This window comes from Apium graveolens, unplaced genomic scaffold (assembly GCF_009905375.1).
Source record: "Apium graveolens cultivar Ventura unplaced genomic scaffold, ASM990537v1 ctg4907, whole genome shotgun sequence".
Taxonomy (NCBI): domain Eukaryota; kingdom Viridiplantae; phylum Streptophyta; class Magnoliopsida; order Apiales; family Apiaceae; genus Apium; species Apium graveolens.
Window position 1 is genome coordinate 3,671 of NW_027418738.1, and position 27,519 is coordinate 31,189.

General features: G+C 33.0%; 4 protein-coding genes across 4 annotated transcripts; 2 read left to right on the forward strand and 2 right to left on the reverse strand.

Moving 5' to 3' along the window:
* The first annotated feature begins 12,485 nt into the window (after nt 1-12,485).
* LOC141702355 (ras-related protein Rab11D-like) lies at nt 12,486-15,743 on the forward strand. Its single transcript, XM_074506055.1, has 2 exons — nt 12,486-12,837; nt 15,127-15,743. Exons 1-2 carry the CDS (start codon nt 12,617-12,619, stop codon nt 15,557-15,559), a joined length of 654 nt encoding a protein of 217 aa, XP_074362156.1. The 5' UTR covers nt 12,486-12,616; the 3' UTR covers nt 15,560-15,743.
* A 935-nt stretch (nt 15,744-16,678) lies between these two features.
* LOC141702354 (uncharacterized) lies at nt 16,679-17,548 on the forward strand. Its single transcript, XM_074506054.1, has one exon. The coding sequence runs from the start codon at nt 16,786-16,788 to the stop codon at nt 17,437-17,439; it is 654 nt and encodes a 217-aa protein (XP_074362155.1). The 5' UTR covers nt 16,679-16,785; the 3' UTR covers nt 17,440-17,548.
* Nucleotides 17,549-17,769: 221 nt separating this feature from the next.
* LOC141702356 (large ribosomal subunit protein uL5-like) lies at nt 17,770-23,246 on the reverse strand. Its single transcript, XM_074506056.1, has 5 exons — nt 23,199-23,246; nt 23,015-23,084; nt 18,383-18,547; nt 18,237-18,258; nt 17,770-17,872 (listed from the first exon to the last, which is right to left on the reverse strand). The coding sequence occupies exons 1-5, from the start codon at nt 23,244-23,246 to the stop codon at nt 17,770-17,772; spliced, it is 408 nt and encodes a 135-aa protein (XP_074362157.1).
* Nucleotides 23,247-23,485: 239 nt separating this feature from the next.
* Nucleotides 23,486-26,939, reverse strand: LOC141702353 (uncharacterized). Its single transcript, XM_074506053.1, has 4 exons — nt 26,701-26,939; nt 25,006-25,094; nt 24,767-24,864; nt 23,486-23,894 (listed from the first exon to the last, which is right to left on the reverse strand). Exons 1-4 carry the CDS (start codon nt 26,708-26,710, stop codon nt 23,792-23,794), a joined length of 300 nt encoding a protein of 99 aa, XP_074362154.1. The 5' UTR covers nt 26,711-26,939; the 3' UTR covers nt 23,486-23,791.
* Between the last annotated feature and the right edge of the window lie 580 nt (nt 26,940-27,519).

The window sequence follows — 27,519 nt, forward strand, 5'->3', positions numbered from 1 at the left end:
CAGTGTAATCATTCTTTTCCTTTGGTACGGTCATTGCTGCTTTACCTGCAACTACAACAGCGAGCTTGGTAGGTTTGTGAGGCCCTTCCTTGATTCTATCAAGGTATTCTGGATCTGTTGCTTCCAGAAACATGGTCATCCTTACCTTCCATATGGGATATTCAGATGGTCTCAATATGGGAACTCTGATAGTCTCATATCGACTCTGAGTTGATGTCTTTGATGATTCCTCAGTTTTGGTAGGCTTAGTTGGAGTTTCTGTGTCAGACATGATTGTGTTTGGATCTTTAACTGTATGTGTGTTAACAGATAGCTCTGATACCACTTGTTAGGTCACACTTTCACTGTAGAGGGGGTGAATACAGTGTTTATTACAATCAAATCAAACTTCAAGAACTTATGTAACAGAAAACAAACTTTATTTAAACAATAAACTCTGTTACAATCTGGAACTGTTATCTCTCAGTGATGAACAAAATATCACGAGAGCTGCTAGGGTTATAATAAATAATATTCTCGATAATGATAACACTTATAGTGTAAACCCTATGTCTGTGTTTATATACTACACAGTTACAAGATATTCGCTAATTGATATGGAATATAATTCTGCTTCCTAAAATATATCAATCAGATATCTTCTATTCCAAGTATTCCATTCTTCACGGAATTCCTTCTTCATGCATATCTCTTCTTATGTTTATCTTGATCTTCTTAACTTTAATCAGCTACTGTCCTTATCTGATCGTCCTTCAGCACTTAAGTTCTGATATCTATCTCCTGATAACATAAGTACTGATATCCCTTAAGTTCTGACTTCCAGTATAAGTACTGATCAGTTAAGTACTGATTTGTTCTGTTCAAATAAGATCTGAAATCTAAACATAAAACATATTAGCCATGACATTATCAAATATATCTAACACAACGGTAAATAGTTATTCGTTGATGAACAACATCATTTTATCCGTTGAAGAATAATATTACCAGAAATGTATTTGTCTTTCAACGGATGACGAATATCCGTTGATAGAACAATTTTGGCTTTCAACGGACAGGGAATATCCGTTGACAGGATAAGTCTTGATTAAAGCCAACTTTGTTCTTGCAGCAAATTCATTTCAGGCTACAAGACAGATTACATAGATGACATAGATTATGAATAGTTGAGCATACCTAACTCACTTACTAATCTTGTGAATGTTGATTCATCAAGTGGCTTGGTAAATATGTCTGCAATCTGTTTTTCACTTGGAACAAAATGAAGTTCCACTGTACCTTTCATCACATGTTCCCTAATGAAGTGGTACTTGATATCAATGTGCTTGGTTCTTGAGTGCTGCACTGGATTTTCAGTAATGGCAATGGCACTTGTGTTGTCACAAAATATTGGAATTTTGTCAACAGTTATACCATAGTCAAATAACTGGTTCCTCATCCATAGTATTTGTGCACAGCAACTACCAGCTGCAATGTACTCAGCTTCAGCTGTCGATGTGGAAACAGAATTCTGCTTCTTGCTGAACCATGATACAAGCTTGTTCCCTAGAAATTGACAGGTGCCTGTTGTGCTTTTCCTGTCTATTTTGCAACCTGCATAATCTGCATCTGAGTAGCCAATTAGATCAAAACCAGACTCTCTAGGGTACCAAATTCCTAGATTTGGAGTCCCCTTGAGATATCTGAAAATTCTTTTAATAGCCACTAAGTGAGATTCTTTAGGATCAGCTTGAAATCTAGCACAGAGACATGTAGAAAACATAATATCAGGTCTACTGGCAGTTAAATATAAAAGTGAGCCAACTATGCCTCTATAACTTATAATATCCACAGACTTTTCAGCCTTGTTTAATTCAAGCTTGGTGGCAGTGGCCATGGGAGTTTTTGCAGGGAACAATCCATTACGTCAAACTTCTTTAAAAGATCATAAATATATTTAGTTTGACTAATGAAAATTCCACCACTAACTTGTTTAACTTGTAAACGAAGAAAGTAAGTTAGCTCTCCCATCATGCTCATTTCATATTTACTTTGCATTAATTTAGCAAACTTTTTACAAAGTTTATCATCTATAGATCCAAATATAATATCATCTACATAAATTTGTACAAGTATCTTAGAGCCATTAACATTTCTAAAGAAGAGAGTTTTGTCAACAGTACCTCTTGTGAAGTGATTATCTAGAAGGAACTTTGATAAAGTCTCATACCAGGCTCTAGGTGCTTGCTTTAGTCCATAGAGTGCTTTCAACAAATAATACACATGGTCTGGAAAATTTGGATCTTCAAAACCTGGAGGTTGGCTTACATAAACTTCTTCCTCCAATTCCCCATTTAGAAATGCACTTTTGACATCCATCTGATAGACTTTGAAATTGGCATTAGCTGCATAGGCTAGAAAGATTCTGATGGCTTCAAGTCTGGCAACTGGAGCAAATGTTTCATCAAAATCTATTCCCTCTTGTTGAGAGTAGCCTTTAGCAACCAATCTGGCTTTATTCCTTATGACAATGCCATTTTCATCCATCTTGTTTCTGAATACCCATTTTGTGTCAATAGAACTTTTGTTCTTTGGCTTGGGTACCAGCTTCCATACTTTGTTCCTCTCAAATTGGTTTAGCTCCTCTTGCATTGCTAAAATCCAATTTGGATCGAAAAGAGCTTCTTCCACTCGCTTAGGTTCCTCCTATGATAGAAAGCTACTATACAGACATTCATCTTGAGTAGCCCTTCTAGTTTGTACTTTTGATGTAGCATCACCAATGATCAGTTCAAAAGGGTGATTCTTGGTCCATTTCTTTTGAGTTGGTAGATTAGCCATTGATGAGGTTGCCTCAGTATTGTCATGATGTGAGATAGACTGTTGATTTGTTGAAACTCCCCCTGAGTTGCTGATCCTTTGAAAGGAATTGGGAGTTCTATCAACTGATGAGGTGAATTGATTATCCGTTGACAGACTGTGATCAACGGATGCTTCGTTATGAACTTCAACGGATGATGCACTTTGTCTTTCAACGGATGTTGCATTGCTTCTTTCAACGGAAGCTGAATTATGACTTTCAACGGATGCAGCATTCTGTGCATTATCCAAAGGCAGACTCTGGTTTCTTCTTGAGATGCCTTCTTCATCATTCTCATCTTCACTATCATCACAATATATCTCAATATTGTCAAATTTGAGTCCTTCATGATGTCCCTCATCTGTTAGTCCATCAATCTTTTTATCATCAAACACAACATGTACAGATTCCATGACAATGTTGGTTCTTAGATTGTAGACCCTATATGATTTTCCAGCAGAATAACCAACAAATATTCCTTCATCAGCCTTTACATCAAACTTTCCTTTGTGATCAGATTGATTCCTTAAGATGTAGCATTTGCAACCAAAGACATGTAGAAAGTTTAAAGTTGGTTTTCTTCTCTTGAATAATTGATAGGGAGTCATGCATTTTGCTTGATTGATTAGAAAAATATTCTGAGTGTAACATGCACAGTTAACAGCCTCAGCCCAAAAATAAGTTGGGAGTTTTGACTCCTCAAGCATTGTCCTTGCAGCTTCAATTAGTGATCTGTTCTTCCTTTCCACCACACCATTTTGTTGTGGAGTTCTTGGAGCTGAGAACTCGTGTATGATCCCATTTTCTTCACAGAACATCTTCATGGTTGAATTCTTGAACTCAGTTCCATTGTCACTCCTAATATTCCTTACTTTGAAATCAGGATGATTGTTGACTTGCTTGATATGATTGATGATGATTTCACTAGCTTCATCCTTTGATCCAAGAAAATAAACCCATGAAAACTTTGAGAAATCATCTACAATCACTAGGCAGTATCTTTTCCTTGAAATTGACAATACATTGACTGGTCCAAAAAGATCTATGTGTAGAAGTTGCAGTGGTTCATCAATTGCAGATTTAAGCTTCTTACGGAATGATACTTTCTTTTGCTTTCCTTTCTGACAAGCATCACACAGTCCATCCCTTGTGAATTCCACTAGAGGCATTCCTCTAACTAAGTCCTTTTTGACTAGATCATTTATTGTCTTGAAATTCAAATGGGACAGCTTCTTGTGCCAAAGCCAACTTTCAACTGGACTTGCTTTGCTGAGAAGACAAGTAATGGATTCTGCATCTGTAGAGTTGAAATCAGCTAAGTACACATTCCCTTTTCTAACTCCAGTTAGAACCACTTTATTGTCCTTTTTACTTGTGACAATACAGGCTTCAGAATTGAAGGAAACAGAATTCCCTTTGTCACATAGTTGACTGATGCTCAATAAATTGTGTTTGAGACCATTAACCAATGCAACTTCATCAATGATGATATTTTCTCTTGCAATCAAGCCATATCCCATAGTGAATCCTTTGCTGTCATCTCCAAAGGTTATGCTAGGGCCAGCTCTCTCCTTAAACTCTGTGAGCAGGGTGAAATCTCCTGTCATGTGTCTTGAACAACCACTGTCCAAGTACCATAGATTCCTTCTTTGTCCCTGCACACAACAAAATCAATCAAGTTGATTTTGGTACCCAAGTTTCCTTGGGTCCAACCTTGTTAGTCTTTTTCCTAGACTTCATTCCTCCTGCATCTTTTGACTTAGGTAACTTTAGGTCAACCTTGGTCTCAGATGTGGTTGGTTGAAGTGTAGGGTTAGTCACAGAATCATTTAACACATTTGATTGAATTTGATAAGGCATAGGTTGTGCAAACATGTTATTCCACATAGGCATATTGTATGGCATTTGAGGCATACTAAATGCAGTAAAGTAAGGATTGTTAATGTATGGCATGTTTGCAAAATGTGCATGGGGATTCTGGTGAGACATAACAGGCATAGCATGCAGAGGTGACATAGATATGTTAGACATGGAGGAATTTGAAGGCATGGGAGCATTTTTAACAGATTTGCAATTATTAGATAGGTGATTAACACTTTTATAATGCACACGGCTTTTTCTAGGAGCATACCTATCAGGTGTGTAATTGTTGTGTTTATTAATCCCTACCTTCCCATTTCTTTTAGATTTTCTTTTAGTTTCCTTCTTATCCTCAACCAACTTAAGTCGATCTTTTAGCTGATCTAAAGTCATATGTCCTATATTCACCTTACTAACATCTCTGGATGTGCTAGCTCCTTCTTTGACAAAGTTTTTGAGAGTTGAATCATTCTTTTTATTTTTAAAAGAACTTGCCTGTTTTAATTGATGAGCCTTCAACGGATGCTCCTTTTCTTCCTTCAACAGATAACTTTCATCATCCGTTGATTCCACATCCGTTGACAATCCATCAATTAATTCTAACTTCTTTTTGTTTTTCTTCCAGGCATCCTCACAGAATAATTCAATTCCCTGGACCTTTGCAATCTGAACACTGACATCCCTAGATGTTTTCCAGGCCTTGATTACCTCTTGCTCACTTTCTAACTGTTTAGAAAGAATTTCCACTTTCTTAACAGCTTCTGCTAGTTCACTCTCAACAGTCAGGCATTTAAGTTTTATCTTTTCAAGCTCAATTACCTGATCCTCTAACACAGCATTCCTATCACTTAAAAACAAGTTATTCTCCTTGATCCTAGTATTTTCTTTTGCTAGAGATTTAAGGGAAACACGCAAATGATATAATTCATTGGTCATGTCATTTATGGCTTCATTGCATTCATGTTTAGAAAGCTGAGAGAGATCAGTAGTAATTACCTGGTTGCTTGATGAACTAGTTTCATTTTCATCAGAATTAGCCATCAGGGCTAGGTTGACATATTCCACATCATCATCTTCATTTACCCCATCTGCTGCCCAATCATCTTGAGTGAGGAATGCTCTTTCCTTTTGTTTGAGCAAATCAAAATACTTCTTTTTGTAATCAACTTGCTCAAATTTCTTTTTCTCAGAATTTGGCTTCCTACACTCACTTGCAAAGTGTCCACTAATGCCACAGTTGTAACATTTGAACTTTGATTTGTCCACCATGTTCTTGTTTGGCTTAGTGAATTTTGTGTTTTTCCTGAACTTCATCTTTGCAAACCTCCTGGATAGAAAGGCCAAATGTTCTTCAATATCATCAGATTCATCCTGACTGGAATTGTCTTCATCCTCAGCAACTTGCTCTTTACCCTTGCTTGATTCTGATTTGCTTGTGCCAATTTTGAGACTTGGCATTGTCTTCTCCTCATTCTTGGCTTCCATCTTCTCACAGTCAGCTACAAGAGCAACTGTTCCTCCATTTCTTTTTACCTTTTCCAACAGCTCATCCTGCTCCATTTCAAGTTCATAAGTCTTCAAAATTCCATATAATCTTTCAAGTGTGAAGTTCTTATAATCTTGAGAGTTTCTCAAAGAGACAGTCACGGGCTTCCATTCCTTTGGCAGAGACCTAAGAAATTTTAAGTTGGAATCCTTGACTTGGTACACTCTACCATACAGCTTCAATCCATTCAACAGTTTCTGAAACCTGTTGAAGGTATCATTTAATGATTCACCTTCTTCAAAGTGAAAATATTCATACTGTTGAATAAGAAGCTGCATTTTGTTCTCTCTGACCTGCTCAGTACCTTCACAGATGATTTGTACAGTGTCCCAAACTTCCTTTGCAGTTTGGCAATTGATGACATTGTCAAACATATCTTGATCTAAGCCATTAAACAAAATGTTCATGGCTCTCTTATCCTTGCGGATTTCTTCCATGTCTTCAATAGTCCATTCTGCTCTTGGCTTGGGAATAGACTGTCCAACAGCAACTGTTGCAGTAGCAGCTGTGGCTACCTTGTGAGGGATGTGAGGACCATTTTCAATACAGTTGATGTAGTTTTCATCTTGAGAAAGAAGATGTAAATGCATCTTCACTTTCCAGTGATGATAATTATCCTTTTCCAGGACTGGAATCTTTACACCAATATCCTTCCTATTCATGATGGTAACAGGAGAGTTCTTCTGTGCACTCATGATGTTAGCAGAATAGATCTTTAAACTCTTTATATGTTAAGAGCTTGCTCTGATACCAATTGTTATTCCCAGTGGACTAACAATGAGATTTACAGAAGGGGGTTGAATATAAATCTTAAAACTTTTTCAAGTTTTGAGCAGTTTCTAAGGCTAAGTGTTTGAGTGATCAAATGTGTGTGAATTGCTTGGAGCTGATGCAGACAGATATATATTCAAACACAAATGTAATGAACACAAAGAACTTAAAAACTTTTCTGGTTGATTTGTTGTTCCACCAGAGATGTGTTATTTCAGAAAATCTGTGATTCAAAATTAAATCACAGCTGCTTCCTAGTACAAACTAGATGATTTTCTCTCTTGATATTTCTAAACAGCTCAGGGAAAATTCACATCTAATTACTAGCTACTACTTGGTTTATATATCACCAAGATTACAAGTGAAGACAAAGATAAAGTACAATAAGACAATAGTTCTCCACTTGTTTCTATTCCATTTTTATCCAGTGTAATATGGAATTATCTGTTGACTTTCCATTTTGAACCAGACTAAAAACGGCTGCTTTTTCTGCTGTTCCTGAAATAGGCTACCACATCTCTGTCAATCCATGTGCCTCTGTCAGCTTTGTTAACTGTCACTATCAACTGCTATTAGACTGAGCATCCGTTGAAGCTTTCATCCGTTGATGGCTTTATCCGTTGATGCTCTAGCAGTTGAAGCTTTATCCGTTGAAGCACTTATCCGTTGATGGATATTTATCCGTTGAAGCATTAGAGACATCCGTTGAAGCTTTGTTTCTTATCCGTTGAAGGTCTTCAATATCCGTTGACACTTCTTCACTTATACAAAATTACAAGGCATGAAATATTTACAATTAGCCCTCCTATTTGTACATCCATTAGTAGTCAACATGACTGATTATTTCCTAACAACATCTAAGTATTACAGCTTGAAACCAGAGAGTGAAATGTGCTACAATACCAAACTTATTGCTAAGTAAGGCTACTCCTTCAACGGATAGCCAAGATGGTCTTATCCGTTGAGGCTATAAACACTAGATTTCTACTTAAGTGTTTTGCTTAACTTATCATCAAACTAATACACATATTCCTAACACTATCCAACACTCGTGTGATCGAAGGTTGGACAACGATTGTTTATACACTTGTAATAAGCGAGATTCAACAACGTTTTTTAATACTGGTTACAATCAAGAATTCACAACGGGTACTCTATACTAACCATTGTTAGGAAATTCTTTAAACAACTGTTTCTTTATTCAACTATCGTCTACCTAACTTAACAACAATGGTTTTGTAGAAAAACCATTATTATTAACTTATTCGATATTTTCATAAACAACAGTTTATAAATTTCTTTTAACTAGTTAAAACTGTTGTCATTAATATTTTTTTTAAAAAAGATAATGGTGTAAAAGATTTAAACCATTGCAAAAAAATATGAAAAGACAACAGTTTTTTTTTAAAAAATATGTGCATTGAGACATACAACAGTTTTCATCATTTTTTAAGTGGGTTTCACACAACTGTTTACAAAATTAATCTCATTATTTAAAATAAATCAATTTTAAAATAAAATAATATTATAATAATTCAATTGTTATATCACAATTGAAATTAAATTTATAATACAAAGATTTTGTACAAGAATTACAACTATAACTTAAAATCTATTTCTAAACATGCTCATTAAGGTACACAATAACTAATTTGCAACATTCACACTAGTCAATCAATGCAGCCATCCTGTGTGGCCAGTTTACTCTCCTGTGTTGGCACTCCTCCTCTGTCTATCACTCCTCTGTCTATCACTGATTTCCTTTTCTCTCTCGGTGCTTCCAACTCTCTTTTTGTACCCCTTTCCTGGTCCGGCAGAATATGGGGACCAACTCTATATAGGCTTGATGCACGGGTAAATTCAGTTGTGCCACTGCTGATTGTGGCTCGGGAACTATCGAATATGCTAACACTGGCGCAATTCCTCCAGCCACTCTAGCAGAGTTCACGCTAACCCTAAACCCTTTCATAAGAAATGAAGAAATATCCTACAGCTAGCGGAGATTATATGAACATTAAAGTCAGACACCTACTTTACCATCTTTTCTTCATTTTATTCAGAGTTATTCATAAAAAAATAGATACTTAAGAAACTCACAACTGTCTTAAGCTCATGCCATTAGCCTAGATCTTTATAACCAGATCAGGGATATACTTACCTCACTAACAGAAAGAGATTGGGGCTGACCTGAGCTCCAACACATGCCTTAACAAACTAGAACATAATAGTTCTTCTCTTCATTCCCGGCTAACAAAAGAAATTATGTAATAAACTTTTTAAGCTCGTGATATTTTAAATTCTTGTCTTGTCACTACTTAACCAGATTGTCATTGACTTTACATTAATCTTACTTCAAAACGAAGCAAAGGGATGAAGCTAGTGCTCACTTTGTATCATGTAAAGTATGTGAGCCATGATTCTGCTTTCATTGCTCATGTCAAGTTATCAACCCTGCACAATCAAATTTGATACATTAAAATAGTGCAAATTATGCATATAGTCTGTACATACCTCGAAATCATGGTCATTTCAAAAATCACAGAACTAGCACATGGTTAGGTTATAAATGGTCGGGGGCGGTATGTTTCTCACGCTATGTAGTCATACTATTTTATTGCATATATGATTTACAGTATTGTATAGTTTACTATATAAGTATTATATAAGCATAGGCATATGTATATCATGCCTTTTCCAAAGAGATATAGATCATTAAACCTTGTTGGAGGATACAACGTATAGTCTGTATAAATTTTGAACCATAATAATTATGCAAAGGTAAATTTGGTATGCTAGGTTCATGGAGCCAAATATCATACATGAACTTTAGTATTATTTACTAGAATATGCAATTATATTCCCCTTTTTTCAATAAGGTATTTGCTTAGCACAAATTTTCACTCCGCTTCTTTAATTATTTCTTCAACAAGACAATAGCTAGATGGTGAGTGATTGTTCAAGGGAACAAAATTTGAAAAAAAATATTAGAGAACCGGCCACCTTAGGCTCAGGCTCCTGCTCTTCAGGATCAGCTACGGGATTCTTCTTGTTGACCTCACCAGCATCTTCCTGTTCTGTCTGTTTTTCGACATCAACGTTCTTCTCACCTTCAAGAGGGGTACATTAACTGGATTTTTCTAATCCTGACATGCAAGATGAATTTTAAATTTTTTAATAATTTTTTCATATGACTAAAATTGATATATCTTAACATCCGTACGGTTGGATCGTCGAAAAAATAATTTTAAAAATTAATTTGTCAATCGGGAACGAGTCTCGTTGTTGGGAGGGGTACATTAACTGGATTTTTCAAATCATGACATGCAAGATGAATTTCAAATTTTTTAATAATTTTTTAATTTGACTAAAATTGATATATCTTAACATCCGTACGGTTGGATCGTCGAAAAAATCAATTTAAAAATTAATCTTGTCAATCGGGAACGAGTCTCGTTGTCGGGAGGGGTACATAAAATGGATTTTTCTAATCCTGACATGCAAGATGAATTTTAAATTTTTTAATAATTTTTTCATATGACTAAAATTGATATATCTTAACATCCGTACGGTGGGATCGTCGAAAAAATCATTTAAAAATTTAACTTGTTAACCGGGAATCTCATTTTATACATTAATACTTTTACAATGGTTTCCTTGAAACACCATTGTGTAAAGATAAACTAAGACAACGCTTTTTTTATTATAAAACCGTTGTGTAAGCATATCAGCTTTTTTCAATCTAACGGCTAATATCTAATCTCATTTCAATCAAGGACAGTCATTCCGACACTTCAGCAATCCGAGTAAAATGTTTACAACCTATCATCGGGTGCCACCTCATCAGGTGGTGCCCATTGAAATTATAAAATAACTATTTTAGACAACTGTTTTATTCCGTTGTATGAAGGTATCTAAGACAACCCTTCTAAAAACTGTTGTATGAATTATACAACGTAATATCTAAAAGCTTGTATGATACCAACTAAGACAACACTTTTGTTTTAGCATAAAACCGTTGTATAAGAATATCATCTATTTTTCGATCTAACGGCCCATATCAAATCTCATATCAATGAAGGGCTCTCATTTCGCCACCTCATCAATCCTTGTGAATGATTTACCACCTATCACGTGCTGCCACCTCAATACGTGGTACCCACTGAAATTCCTCAGATAACTGTTTTATTCCGTTGTTTGATTGTTTAGAGGACAACCTTTTTGAAAAACTGTTGTCTGAATTACACAATGTAATGTCAAAATCGTTGTCTTCTATCCCTATACGTTAACATAGTAACAACGGTTTGTAATCGTTGTGTTAAAGATCTACAACAACACTATATTTAAAAAACCGTTGTCAGACTCGATGAGAGGATACAACTTGTACAACAGTTTAAAAAAGATGGATATCCGTTGTTTGTTCTAGAGCTCACACAACTGTTTTTTCTGCAAAATCAATTCACCGTTGTATGATTTTTTAGGACGACGGTTTTTTTTTTAACCATTGTCTGTCAAGTGTTGTCTGATTGCAAATTTCTTGTAGTGCAAGGTCAAATCTTAGTTTGACTTTTTCAATTTTTTTAAACCTGTCAAAAAAAGATCAAAACATGAATTTATACATCTTTGCATTTTTTTAAAGTACCAAAATATATTTGAATAATACGTGAATTTTTAAAACTTATATTAGATTATATATTAAAAATGAGATTAATATTTCTCAGTACAAAAAGATTTTTTATGAGAATACAGAGGAGTATTTTTGTAATTACACGATTGATTAAAAAAATATAACTTCACCATTAAAAATACAGTTCATACTCATATAACTCTCCTCAGTACGTATCTATAATATTAAATTATTAGTTTATTAGATAATTTTTTTATTAGTGCTACGTATAACTATACATATCTAACAATAAATGTATATAAATTTTGATACACATATACAAAAAATAGAATAAAATGAATCCAATATATGAGAGATAAAATTAATATAATGATGATGATGATAATAATAATAATAATAATAATAATAATAATAATAATAATAATGTAGAATACACAAATTTTCAATGGACGTTCTTGTAACATTTGTAAAGTGAAAACATACATTCTAAAAATGTGTATTAGATGATACGTATTTTTAGAATACATATCTTTTTTATTTTATATAGGCCTTATATTATTTGTGTCTCGTCGGTATTTTGAATTATATCTTCTGCTGATAGATATTTTGGGTCGTTATTATTAAAATGTCGATATTTTAGACATTTTCTCATCAATGAAAATAAAAATTAAAAAATATATTCAAATTTGTATATGATTATCAAATTTCAAAATTAGTAATGCAATAAATTATAAAATATATTTATAGAATGAAATAAAAGTTGAGTTGAAGTTTGATAATAATTAATAAATACTAATAAATAATTTGTCAAGGAATCAAACTTAAAATCGAAACTGTGAGTCGGCGGACTAGCACACCTGTAAAAGGAACAAATGTTGGAAGGGGCATATAAGTAACTCTATTCTTTCTTTGATCTTCCCAAAAATCTAGCCAACCTCAAGGCTGCAATAACAAGAATCACGAGAGAGAGAGAGAGATGTCTGGTTACAGAGGAGAAGAAGAGTATGATTACTTATTCAAGTTGGTGTTGATAGGTGATTCCGGTGTGGGTAAATCAAATCTGCTTTCCCGCTTTACGAGAAACGAGTTTAATCTTGAATCAAAGTCCACTATTGGTGTTGAATTTGCTACCAAAACTCTTAATGTTGATTCCAAAGTCATCAAAGCTCAAATCTGGGATACTGCTGGCCAAGAAAGGTATATGTGTGTGTGTTCTTTTCTAGCATTTACACATGTTTGATCTTTTGTTTGTGTGATTAGTTCTTTTTCCCATTTGGGTTTTTTTAATGTTATTATTAGAGAATTTTGCATTATTACTATTGGATCAGATTTTGTTTTTCGATTTTATTTATTGAATATATGAAGAATTAGGTGATGTGGGCTTTGTTGTATTTCTAATGACTTATGATCTTTTACCTATAATTGCACTGGAATTTTTAGATCATTAGGGGGGGATGGAGGTTTGGCATTAAATCAATACTGATTTCTCGGTATTTGATGTTTAACAGAGATTAAGGATGTAGATGTCTGTAAGTCTGTTGTGATTCGTGGAGAAGCCAGTGGATTTGAGTTTCTTTCATTGTTTGCATTTTAGAGTTTTTTTTTGGTTGTCATTGAAATACCATTGAGCTGATATAAACTTGATCTGATTGGTTTTACTTTAACTACTTGAACTTGAAACTTATATAAATTGTATTTGGGTGCTTTTCCTAGTTATGCTTATAACTTGTGCAATCTGAGGAATGCCATTCACCAATACATCTTCATAGAAGAGCCTGGAACTGTTATTTTTTTTATTCTTGAAAAACTGGAACTGTTGTTGTACAATTTACATTGTTCGTTTGGGAGGTCAAAGAAGTCTGTTTGGTAATATTTCTATATCATTTGTTTGTTGCAAGGACAACATAATTTTCTCATTGATATTTTTGAGTCATCTCATCCTTTTCAAATTTTCATATCTTGGTCTGTCGTGTTTTGTGCATTCTATTTGCTTGTCATAATTTCCCTTATGGATCTCTGTGATCCCTTTAATTTTAGTTCATTCAGTATCTGTTTCTATTCACAATATTTTTTTCTTTCAATGCTCATCATTGTGTGGGCTTTCAGATCATTTTGCTCTATAAGTTCTTACGTTGTTATAAAATCCTCTGAAACATATTTTTTAGCAGTACATGCTAAAACTGAATACTGCTAGAATTGATATTAAAAATTTTCCTGGATGTTCAAGATATTTGCACAAAGTCAGTGGTGGAGGGAGGAATTTTTCCAGGGTATCCAAGAAAGAAGCAAAAATTTGTGTTAAAAGAGGGAGTTGAACCCACTATTCTTAAGTTTTAAACCAACTTGTCTAAGTGAAACATACAAAATATATGTAATGTAAAGTCAGGGCAGTCCATTAAATAATATAAAGAAAATATTTGAACTTGCAATGGTTTATCACCAGACCACACACCTCAAACCAACTTTGCTATGTTAAGCTTTTGTTATTTAATCTGAAAATCCTGTTACTCCATGAGTAACCCTGGTTCCAGAGCCCCCCTGGCCCCTGCATATAGTTATCGTCGTTAGATTTGGTAAATTTAGTGACAAGTATAGTTGAACTAGGTAGGGTAGATAACCTGTCCTTGCTATGTTACTCTTATAAGGCTGTGCCCACTTTAATATTTTTATACTATTTGGGTGCTTTATGTTTCTTTTTGAAAAAGTAATCTGCCTTGTAAGAATGCTTCCATTGTGCTGATCAGTCCTTTATAAGCTGCCATGTCTTCAACTTATTAAGGGAAAAGATATTGTATTTCATAAATCTAATGGTGAAATGTGGAAGTAGCACCCCTCTAGTATTATAAATGAAAAGGGTGACTAGAACAATTAACGGACTTGTCCAGCAACACTAATTGGTCCTGCAGATTAGTTTACTTTGTAAGAGATATTAACTACTTAAAAATAACCTTAATTATCCAAAATCGATATGGTGTAGAAATGTCTGTCTGGGTCATTTGGTGATCCTCATACTAATTGTCAGATGACAAGAAATGGGAAGATGTTCCAGCGTTCAACTCAAGAAATGTTTGGAACTTTTAAATATCTGCACATAGTTGTGATGCAAACATAATTTATTTATTTTTTATCTCTTTTCACTTGGCAAATCACATTAGAACTATGTTTGTGATGTTTTATTATTTTCTTTGTTCTCGTGATCTTAGAATAGTCGAATGTAACCGGCACAGACGCACAGTTACTGATTGGTTGTGAATACCGTGTCTTTTTGTAGTTGATTAAGGGAATTAGAGGTCCATCAACACTGTATCATTGAATCATAATTCATAAGCAGCGAAATCTCTACTCACTTTATAGTTCATATGCAGATCTTAAATTTGTATACCTACTTTATGTACTTAAAGCTTGAAAGTGCTAGTTTATGATAAGATACTAGACTTTTGAAACCTTTTAGACTTTGCACTTTCATCTGAGCCCTATTTTTCGCAGATACCGTGCCATTACCAGTGCTTATTATCGTGGAGCTGTTGGTGCTTTACTTGTGTATGATGTCACTCGAAGCGTCACTTTTGAAAATATTGAGAGGTGGTTGAAAGAGTTGAGAGATCATACGGACCCCAACATTGTAGTAATGCTGATTGGCAATAAATCAGATCTTCAGCACCTTTCCGCTGTTTCAACGGAGGATGCAAAAGCATTTGCAGAGAGGGAATCTCTTTACTTCATGGAGACTTCTGCACTAGAGGCCACTAATGTTGAAAACGCCTTCAAGGAAGTTCTCTCCCAGATACATCACATTGTCAGCAAGAAAGCAGTTGAAACTGGGAATGAATCTGCTTCTTCCATTCCATCCAAAGGACAAACCATCAATATCAAAGACGATTCATCCGCTCCCAAGAAATCTGGTTGCTGCTCAAGCTAGATCTTAATCTAATAATTCAATTTGCTTCATCAGGATTATACTTTTGTTCATCATATTTTCATTCATGGTTTTGGTATCCATAATATATGTAGAAAGAAATAGTTTCATGCAACGTTATTTAAACAGGCTCGAAACCGGATGCAGTATTGCCCCGTCTTTGACAATATGAGAATCTTTTTATGCACATCTTCTCTGTTAAAAGAAGCTACAAGCTGGTAGTTTACATGGCAAATATGTTAGAAGTTAAATGCCATGTTCATGTTCATGTTCATGTAAACATTTTGTGTCCGGGAGTATGGATACTGCATTTCATGCGTGATGCGTAGCACGGAATTATGCAATTACGCGATTAATTAGTTTTGTATTTATTCGTAAATGTATTTAAAACGTGTTCACCAAAATGCAATTATATAAAGAAATAGTGATCGCGCTTAGTTCTATTTGACCACAAGCGAGAATGCTATATATGAGTTGTGACAGAATCTTTTCTTTTGTATCTCCCTCTTTTGACCAAGGTTACAGGGTCTTGGTCACGGACCAACAGACTCTAACAAAACTGTACATGTAATAATTCATTTTCGGATGGCCAAAACCATTAGCTAAACTACTTCTTTTGCTCATTTTTCTGGGTTCGACACCTCTTTTTTGTACGTCACAAAGAGTCCAATGATGAGAACAAAACAAGTTGCAATTTTGTACATATCTTCAAACTGTAGTGACTGGACAAATATGTACTCCCTCTGTCCCATCCATTTCTTTACAGTTACTATTTTGGGCCGTCCCATCCATTTCTTTACATTCCAAAAATAGTAAATTTTTAATAATATAAAACACTATTACACCCACTAACTTCCTCCACTCTCTCAAATCTATTATTAAATATTAATAGGTCCCACTACTTTAACCACTTTTCATCATTTTTCATTACTTTACCTACTTTTATATATATATATATTGGTCTCCGTGCCCACCAGAGATGTAAACATCCTGGTGGGACGGAGGGAGTACATTCATACAGCATCTTCATGACTTGAAATATTTACATGATTAAGACGTCGACCACTAACAAGATTCCCATAATATGCGCATAACTTATGGGCCATCGTGTATAATTCAACCCAATATAAATCAACTCTATAAAGTTTGTTTAATTTGTGTTGTATCTACAATATTCTTACACTTGTGCAATCCTTTTCACTGTATAAGATTGAACAGTTATAGTACTAATGGCAGCTGAAGAAGTTCTTAAGCTTTATGATGCTTATTGGTTTGATCTTGATATCTTCACCAGCAAGAATACTATCCCAGCAACCATTTCAGTTGATAGCCAAAACCAAGTTCAAGAACCAAGTTTCTGTCCATCGGTTCAAGCTCGATCGCAAAGTCTATACTGTCTTTGCTCTGATACAAGTTTTAACCCGAGTTCTCCATCTCCACCAAAACTTGAAACTGTAGTCTCTGGAAAAGAAGTCAAAGAAGATGAACTCGAGATACCTTTGAGGAGAAAGAAGGTAGAAAAGAAGCAGAGGAGGAGAAACAAGAAAGGTAGTAGGAGCTTAACAGACCTCGAGTTCGAGGAGCTAAAAGGTTTCATGGACTTGGGATTTGTGTTTAGTGAAGAAGACAAGGGTTCAAGATTGGCTTCAATAGTTCCAGGCCTACAAAGATATAGAAGAAACGGTGATGAAGAAACAGGTAACAGTAAAGATCATGATTACAAAGTTTCAAGACCATATCTTTCTGAAGCATGGGGTGATTTGGATAAAACAAAGGCGGGGAACCCATTAATAGACTGGAGACTTCAAATTCCTAATGGAGAGATTGACATGAAAGATCTTCTTAAAGTGTGGGCTCAAAGTGTTGCATCTGCAGTCAATTGATTCAGTTAGTTGAACTTTTTAATATGTTTTCAGGAGTTATACCATTGAGATCCTCATCCTTGTATTTGTTTTGTCATCATTATTGAAGACCGTCTACTGCAGATTAAAAGTTAGTGTAGTCTAAGATTATAGATACAAAGAGAAGTTCGGACCGTGAACATCCTTTACAGTTAAGTAGAGAAATCGCGCTAGCTAGACTAATAAGCTGGGTACTACAAGATTATTATGCTTGTTATATGAGATCCACTTATCAAAAGACCCGATACATCATACATGTTGAAAAATGTAAAGCAACACTCATCAACCAGGTCCACAGGATTTGTTTAGGACTTAAACACGAGATTTGCATCTTCGACGTCGTCCCACACGATAACCAGGACGTTCAAGTACAACATAGAAATCCATATCATAAATACCAGTACAAGGGTCATACCTGAAGAACAAAAATAACAATAAAATTACAGGGAAAACAAGTCCACTTCAAAAGTACTCCCTGCCCCCTTTAATTGTCTTATGAGTATTTGGCATACCAACTTCAATCCATAACTAATAACTGTCGGGTAATCATAAAATTTCAGAAAACAAAGGTCTTATAAAATAATTGTACACGTCAAACAAACAAAGTTCACTGCTCTATCTGAAATAACAGATTACTTCTTCATAGAAAGGATAAACTAACATGAATTATTACTTACTAGAGATCATTTTATCCCTACTGAATTATGATAAATGGCTTAATCAACCCAAATAAGGAACTCTGCATATACACATCTTCCAAAATATAACAGATTACACACCAGAAAACTTCAACAGAATAAACTGATAATCAGTGAACCAATTTAAACAAGAATTAAGTCAACAACATGAATTTAATAAAGAATAATACAAGATATATACAAAATATAGGCTTACTTTATTCAGAGATCAATATGCTCCTGGATACCAAAGCCAAAACATCCAGTATCACTGAAGTTCTTTCGCAGCAACTCATATTCCTTGACCTTCAGTCCACTCTCCAAGAGCTGCATTGCCTTGTCGCCCCTCACAGTGACATAGCAAGCTATCTTCTCATTACGCCTGATTCCAAAAGATTTTACAGTATACCTTGCTGTCAAGCAAAACAAAAATATTCTCAAATGCAGATCAGTATATTCTAATCAAAGATTCTAATCAACTACATAAATCACCATCTGTAAGATTTTTTTAGACTAATCAAGTAGCTACAATTTTATGCATTTGATTCTTGTTATTACATCTTTAGTGAAATACAACAATGTGTACCAAGTTTTTTGTGCTCCTGGAATTTAATCACAGGTAATGTAAGATCAAAATTTTATTTACATAATTTAATTATCCGAATAAGTTGAGAAAACATGCTCCTTTTTTAATATGTTTGCAATACTATTTATCAGTTAGTAACATATCCACACATATATAGTATAAGTGTACATACGCACTAGGTTGGGAGTAATAATAAGCTAGTTAAATTCTCATCTTATTTTTTTCCCAACATATGGTTTTGGTAAAAGAAAAACTAAAGAATTTGCACTTTCTATCAATATTGGTTAAATTTTTTTTAAGATTTGTTGGTAGCAATTTCTTCTTCGCCTATGGATGCATCCTCTGCATCAGCTTAATCACCCTTTCTGGCCACACCTTACTTTGATTCAATCATCTCCTCTACATTCTTTTCTACTTTTGGGAACTTAAATTAGGTTTCTTTAACTTTGCAACCAACTCATTCATATAGAGGAGTGCTTTGGATCATTGACAAGGTATATTATGAGTAATGTTCCAAGTTGGTCTCAAAAGGCTTAATTTCAAATTAGAGGCAGCAGATAGACAAATAAAATGTAAGCAAGTAGAGCGATTAGGTTGGCGAAAATGATGAAGGACATAGCTATGGAGATATTTCTACCAACATTTTACTATCATACAACCTGCAAATTATGTATATGCTCTAAATTACTCACATATTTTTCTTTGTAATACAAGTATACAACCCTAGATTATCAACCAAGAAGAAACAGTGGTTCTCAATAAACATCTAATATAATTTAAACCAGATTCAGAGAACTGGTGTGGTGATTCAAGTTTTTAAAGGCGTCGCTAATTAATCTGAACCAAAGTTTGGCCAACTGTTAGGAAAAATAGTCATAGCCTACGGTACAGTCACATTATCCCCTATCTATATACACATTAAAATAAAGGGTGTCCTTCTACAGCCCCAGTTGATTCTAGCAATTCAGGGTGGTTCTAGCAACCACCTGAGTCATTGAGGAGGCATTGCAGCAGCCCCTACAAACATTGCTGGAGGACACTGTTTGCCAACTTTATTTTTTTTTAATTTATTATTTTGTTAAAAATGAATTTTTAAATACTTTTTCGAACTTATATTTTAATATTTTTTAATTAATATTTTAAACTAAAATATTTAAATTTAATATTGAATTTAAAATTTTTGAGTGAAAAAATATTTTTTAATTATTTGTTCGAAATAGTATTTTCGAATTTTTATTATAACTGAATATTGTGAGTTTTATGTTTTTTTAATATTGTGAATTTTTTGTTTTTTTTTGTTTTTCTTGTACTTGTCCAATTTAATTTATCAATTTTTAATTTATAGTATACGAATATAATGCTAAAAATTGAAAATGTGGAAAACTAAAAAAATGAAATTTTATCGATTTTTCGTTAGCTATAAAAAAATATAAAACAACTCAACACCCGGAATGCTAAACATTTTTTCGTAACAAATAAAAAAATACCCTCTCTACCTACATCATTGTTTCATTGTGACTAGTGCAATGACCCGCTTTATTTTTTCTAATTTATATTTTTTGTTAAAAATAAATTTTTAAATATTTTTTCGAACTTATATTTTGATATTTTTGAATTATTATTTTAAACTAAAATATTTAAATTTAATATTGAATTTAAAATTTTTGAGTGAAAATGTATTTTTTTTATTATTTGTTCGAAATAGTATTTTCAAATTTTTATTATAAGGGAATATTATGAATTTTATATTTTTTTAATATTGTGAGTTTTATGTTTTTTTTTACTTTTCTTGTACTTGTCCAATTTAATTTATCAATTTTTAATTTATAGTAAACGAATATAATGCTAAAAATTGAAAATGTGGAAAACTAAAAAAATTGAAATTTTATCAATTTTTCGTTAGCTATAAAAAAAATATAAAACAACTCAGCCATCGGAATGCTAAACATTTTTTCGTAACAAATAAAAAAAATACCCTCAACCACCTATAGCATTGTTTCATTGCGACTAGTGCAATGAAACATTGTTGGAGGACACTGTTTTAAATGTGACGGTTGTTGGCCGCTTTATTTTTTCTAATTTATATTTTTTGTTAAAAATGAATTTTTAAATATTTTTTCGAACTTATATTTTGATATTTTTGAATTAATATTTTAAACTAAAATATTTAAATTTAATATTGAATTTAAAATTTTTGAGTAAAAATGTATTTTTTTATTATTTGTTCGAAATAGTATTTTCGAATTTTTATTATAAGAGATATTATGAGTTTTATGTTTTTTTAATATTGTGAGTTTTATGTTCTTTTTATTTTTATTGTACTTGTCCAATTTAATTTATCAATTTTTAATTTATAGTAAACAAATATAATACTAAAAATTGAAAATGTGGAAAACTAAAAAAAAAAAAATTTTATCGATTTTTCGTTAGCTATAAAAAAATATAAAACAACTCAGCCCCCGAAATGCTAAACATTTTTTCGTAACAAATAAAAAAAAATACCCTCTGCCACCTACAATCAGTGCGGCTAGTGCAATGAAACAATGTTGGAAGAGGCTATTTTAAATGTAACGGTTTTTACCCGCTTTATTTTTTCTAATTTATTTTTTTTGTTAAAAATGAATTTTTAAATATTTTTTCGAACTTATATTTTGATATTTTTGAATTAATATTTTAAACTAAAATATTTAAATTTAATATTGAATTTAAAATTTTTGAGTGAAAATGTATTTTTTAATTATTTGTTCGAAACAGTATTTTCGAATTTTTATTATAAGGGAATATTTTGAGTTTTATATTTTTTTTAATATTGTGAGTTTCATGTTTTTTTTGTACTTGTCCAATTTAATTTATCAATTTTTAATTTATAGTAAACGAATATAATGCTAAAATTGAAAATGTGGAAAACTAAAAGAAAATGAAATTTTATCGATTTTTCGTTAGCTATAAAAAAATATAAAACACCTTAGCGCTCAGCTACAACATTGTTTCATTGCATGCAATGAAACAATGTTGTAGGTGGCTCTTTAACCACCAGCCTCAATATTTTATATATGTTGGGGCTGAGCTGAACACCTCCAGCAATGACGCATTGCGGGAGGGATTTTTATTATTAGTTTGTCCTCATTTGTTTTTTAAAATTAAAAATTGTTTATAAAAAATATTTAATTTTTCATAACCTCATTAAGGAGTACAAATGTGTTATTATACATAATTTTGACATATTTAAAATTTAAATTAAAATAGTTTGATTAGAATTTACTCAGAAAAGTTTTAGAGTAGACGACACCTTTCGATCAATAAACAATCATACTTGCAATACTCCATTCATACATTTCAGTTACTATCTTAGGTTTTTTTATTTTTTTTTCATTAAAACTAATATTTTAATTATTTTTCCGATTATATATCTAATTTATTTTTAAATTTTAAACTCATTATACAATTGATAATAAATGGGAAGTAGTAATAAAATTAGAAAATATAGAACAAATGATTGTTAAAATTAATTATATATTTTCTAACTCCGTTATTATCGAAAAAAATTAATTCATTAAAATATAATTTTTTGTTATTTTAGAAATTAAATAAAAATAGGAATTCTGCTTCATTATTTCATTGTGGTAGGTACCTCCCTTAATGTCTCATTGATGGTTGCAATGAAACAATGCGGGACACCAGGTGGTTACTACAACCACGGGTTTGTGGACCAAAAATATAATATATATATATATATATATATATATATATTTAGTAAAACTAACAAAAAATATATAAATTGAAAGCTGTTTTAGATCATGAGATTCAACCTGGTTTAAGGGAATGGAAATGAAAGTTCAACACAAAAATGTATTAGAATCTCATTCCCTTTCCCATATACTAGGTTGAAGTCTCGTGATCCAAAGGCACCAAAACAGTATTAGACACATAATTGGACCCAAGTTCAATAATAAGAGGACAAGATGTCATATAACCAGTCCAATGCAAAAGGTAAAGATAATTTGAGTACATGTCTTTCATCTCTTTCCTTTCTCCGGCAGTGTGGAAAAGTAAACTACTACACTATCTTTTAACGGCATAACGACATTGTTTAATTTCCTGCTAATTATTACTCCCTACATCCCATATTATTTTTCCCATTTCGATTTTTGCTACTGTTCGTTGACTACTAATTTACGTCTAATATATAAGATCAAACATATTCATAAGTAATTTTGTTAGATTCGTATTTATGAGTAGTTTAATATAATGAAATTTTTATATTTAATATTAATACGGTATTAAAGATATTAACAATCAAAAGTGTGCATGTTGAGAACGACCTTAATTTCCCTCATTGGGTTCGCTAGTTTCCTGTCTGAAGCCTGCATTTCATATTCAAACAATTAATCACAACATATCAACACCATATATGTGAAACTATATTGAATAAGTAGTAACATTTATTTAGATTAAGAGTTGAGGCCTGAGGGTGTTACCATTGAGCTGCTGTTTGGCAAATTATGAAACTGATGATAAACGGTCATCTTTGACACATAAACGAAAAGTTAGAAATCCTGTCTAAAATTTGCAGCACATTCTTAAAATTTGGAAATTAGTTCATATCCGTCATTTGTTTTATTATCTTATTGGTAAGTTTGTAACTTAGTTTTCTTATGTGGGTGACTTTATTTTTTAAAAAAAGAGTCTTTGTCAGTATGTTGTAAGTATACTTTTTGCTCTTAGCATACCCCAGACCCAGAACAATAAACTAAACAACACAGACTGAAAGTGGGAAGGGGGAATAGTATTAAATAAAAACAAGAACTTGATCCTTTTCAGGAGTCCAACAATATTTAGGATAAGATTTAAAGACTTGATTTCAAAATTTCATCTAACTACATATACTTCAGCTCTCAATTCGTGTTTGTTTGATTATGGACTGCTCATAAGATATCATGAGATTGGTATACAATACGACCAACAGAACCCAAAATTTCCTGCAGTAATTGTAATAGTGATGGCCTAGCTACATAAGACTCCTCAAAAAATTGAATTTTCCGGGTCTAAAGTGCCATAGCTGAGGATGAGTTCAGTCTTCTATCATCTCATTTGTAATTCCATCTTTAGAGGCCTCCAACACAGGCTTCTTCCCAAAACCAAGTTCTGACATGTCTTGCTTTGCCATCAGATTCCTGTACGACCCATTTAACAGATATTAACTACACGGCAGTAATTTAGAGAAAGGATTTATCTCGATAATAAAGATTTCACTAGAGAAATTTAAGAATGAGAAAATATATTTTTGAATGATGACATCATTGACCTGGTCAATCGCCTGCAGTAATATAAGAACTCATCATCATAAGGGTGCCAAAAAGTGCTATCTAGTCTTCTTATCTTACTATGGTATTGAACTTGGTAGCTTTAAAAGGTCAGGAATAATAGTTCAGTTTCTTCTGGACTGCAATTAAAGCAGACACCGCCTTGGTGGTTAACTTAAGACTGAGTATACTTGCAATAATACTAGGCATTGCTGTAATTAGATTCTATTAGCAAGGAGGTATATATTGAGAGACTATCCTAGCTGTTTCGAAACAGTTACAGTTACAGAACACACCACCATATTTGGAAACACATGTAATTCAAGATAACATCAGAAACAAATTAAAATATATACCTTTTTAAATCACATTGTGAACCCAAGATATGTTTTTTCTCTTCACATACTACAGTCATTTAAGAAGGTATCACATACTATAAACCTCTTGGTACGTTCAGTATAGTTATACAATGTCACTCCGCATATAGTAAAAGTAATTATAAAAAAAACATATTGGTTTAAATGTTTAGCTTGCAAAACGCAAAATCCAACTGCAAGTTGGTAACAATCATACAGGAAGCTCAAAGAATAAAATATAGGTGATAAAGGACTTGAAAACTTGAAACAATTTGGTTTTACAATCAAGAAAAACATTTCATGCTTAGCTGCCATGTACATCAGATCTCATAAATGCTATTAGATCAATATGCATACCTGCAGTGCAGGAAATCAGAGTTCACTTACTTATTCATACGACACTCTAAGTAGATTCTAGAAAGGTGTCTACACAGGTCAGATTTATGGCCAGAAGATTTCAGACAGCCAATGTAGTCCTTTTTCTCCTGAAACATTAATAGGAGACGATAAATACTAAAAGTTTAGTAAAGATCACTAATCATATGGTAGGTGCAGCTTCCACTCTAAACTAGTACTAGCTTATATACATATTAAAGAGCTGTAAAAAAGTCACTTGTATATACTACCGCGTCACATAAATGCATGTGATCCAAAGGGAACACTCCCTTTTCTGGTGGTACTGGCCTGGCTCCTCTATTCCCTCCAAATGCCCCCCCTGCACAATTTCTTATGCAATTCCAATCAAACATGCATAATTATGAATATATCTGTACATAAATATGCTAAACCTTGTAAAGATATTGCTAAGTGTCGGGAAACATTAATTTACTTAATTTTTTGCCAAAAGAACATAAATTTTCTAAAGAAAGATCCAAACAACGTGAAAGTATTAAAACCCCTTCAAGACTGAAACTAGACCTCTAAAAGCCAGCAGCAAAAAAGGCAAAAGCAAAAGACTAAACACCTAATAAGATTGGGAATAAAAGATCAGCGCATGGACCTACTCAGATGGTCCAAACAAGTAAGCTAGAGTCTCTAAGGAACGCCTTAAGGAACTATGTTGAAAAGTAGAGCTGACAATTAATAATCTGCTCAAATTGTTTGGCTATGGCAAGAGGGGAAGAGCAATTTTCTTTATGCAGTCTTTTTTTTCTTCTGCTAAGATCCTTTATGCAATCTCTGATAATGAGCACGTCAATTGGAGTAAAATCCAATTTTAATAAAATAAGAATGGAGATGCAGTTTTATGTGTTGTTGCTGGGGAAATAATATAATAGACACATGCTTTGCGCCCAAGATTAGGGAGGGGGAGAAGCCATTGGTTCTTAGCATCTGTTTACAAGGTGACTTCCTTCTGGACTTATAAGCAGCCCAAAACATGCTCTTGAATTATGTTTTACGCATAACGTGCTCAGATACAGATTCATTGCTGCTCAGCATGTTGCCTAATCTATTTCCAATGGAAGACACACTAGCCTGTGTTTTGATCCATGCAAACACCTCTGGGTAACATCTCCCACATACCACATTTCGTGAAGTCATTGCTTAGAATCAAAATTTTGACACTTCCAATCCTCGTACAATCTTCACAAAAACGACATATACAGGGAGAACACTACTTGCAGCAAATACAAACCTCACTATGCAAGTACTCCCTCCGTCCCGTTGATTTCGATACGTTTACTATTTGCACGCATTTCGAGACTTCTATAAAATATAGTTTCATAATATATTTTTTTTAATTTTTTTTTTTTGAATAAAGGTTTAAACATAAAACTTTTATACAGGGAAAAAAAATTAAAAATATATAATGGAGTTATACTTTAAAGGAGCATTGAAAAGCGTGTCAAAAAGTGATGTAGAGAATTCAATGGGACAGAGGGAGTAGCATTTAGGCTATTTAGTGGCACCACCCACGCACACCCGCAAACACAACGATCACAATCTCCTTGATAAAAAAATCCACCTCCATACTGTGATCAAGTAGCACTCTCCAAGATTTTTTTATTCTCTTTGTTTAAATTTAGTCATACACATATTAAGCAACTTTGTACGTATAGCTAAATTCCAAGTTGATTACTTTTATTTTAATAATCAAAATTAAAATAGGCTGCTAATTTAACTCGGAATCCTAATTTCAGTCTTGGCATTTCGTTTTTGCAACTTCTAATATCATGAACACGTGTCTAATCGAACACAAGCTCTATAACATAAACACACACAATATATTGGATTGGATTTTCAACATACATATATAAAACAATTAAACTCGAATATAGCAATCATGAACCCTAATTAAAAAACAGAGAGTAATTATATACCTGCGCTCATTTGCTTTGATCTAAAAATGAAATCCTCTGCAACAAGCTTCTAGGTTCTATCAAATAAAGTAATTGCTTAGTGATTAAGCGGTCAATGAATTAACAATTGGACCTGAAGATGGAGAGATGGGGTGTACAGCAGAGAGAGAGAGAGTGAGTGAGCGCGAGCGTATGTGTGTGTGTTTAGGCAATTGAGGCGAAAACAGGCACATCCAACGGGATTCTCATTTATTTTTCATTTTTCAATTTTTCAATATCTGTCTTAACTAATATAAAGTACAATTATTATATACCATTGGAGCATCCAATTTCGTACGCACCATTGGAGCATCCAATTTCGTACGCAACACGATAACACACACGAAAACAACATGAAAATAACGGATTTGGTTTGACATTTTTGGTATATGAACACGAAAGTACACGAATATATTTAGTGTCGGTTTTGGGTTTACACTTGGGTACATGACACGAAACGAAAGTACACGAAATAAATAAATATTTAAATAAATTTATCAAAATTATATGAATACATATATCTTACATATAATATTTACATAATATAGATACAAAATAAATTCAAATTTAAATTTTATAAGACTTGACTGCACTTGAGTCTTTATTACTTATTGATTTAAGACCCGACTAGTAAAAAATTAATATTTAAATATATATTTTATTTATTTTTAATTTTATTTTTAATTTTAAATTACACGAAATACGACACGAAATGAAGGTACACAAACACGAAACGAATTCTTAACGGTTCGGGTTTGTGTTAAACATTCATGACACGAAACACGAAAGTACACGACACGA

Coding starts and splice junctions, on each gene's coding strand:
- LOC141702355 (XM_074506055.1), top strand. CDS start 12,617: ATGTCTGGTTACAGAGGAGAAGAAGAGTATGATTACTTATTCAAGTTG. Junction 12,838..15,126: donor GATACTGCTGGCCAAGAAAG/GTATATGTGTGT, acceptor TATTTTTCGCAG/ATACCGTGCCATTACCAGTG.
- LOC141702354 (XM_074506054.1), top strand. CDS start 16,786: ATGGCAGCTGAAGAAGTTCTTAAGCTTTATGATGCTTATTGGTTTGAT.
- LOC141702356 (XM_074506056.1), bottom strand. CDS start 23,246: ATGACCGTTTATCATCAGTTTCATAATTTGCCAAACAGCAGCTCAATG. Junction 18,548..23,014: donor CAACATGCACACTTTTGATT/GTTAATATCTTT, acceptor TTTGCTTGACAG/CAAGGTATACTGTAAAATCT. Junction 18,259..18,382: donor TACTGGATGTTTTGGCTTTG/GTATCCAGGAGC, acceptor ACTGATTATCAG/TTTATTCTGTTGAAGTTTTC.
- LOC141702353 (XM_074506053.1), bottom strand. Junction 24,865..25,005: donor ACATGCATTTATGTGACGCG/GTAGTATATACA, acceptor TTAATGTTTCAG/GAGAAAAAGGACTACATTGG. Junction 23,895..24,766: donor TTAGAGTGTCGTATGAATAA/GTAAGTGAACTC, acceptor TGGGTCGTACAG/GAATCTGATGGCAAAGCAAG.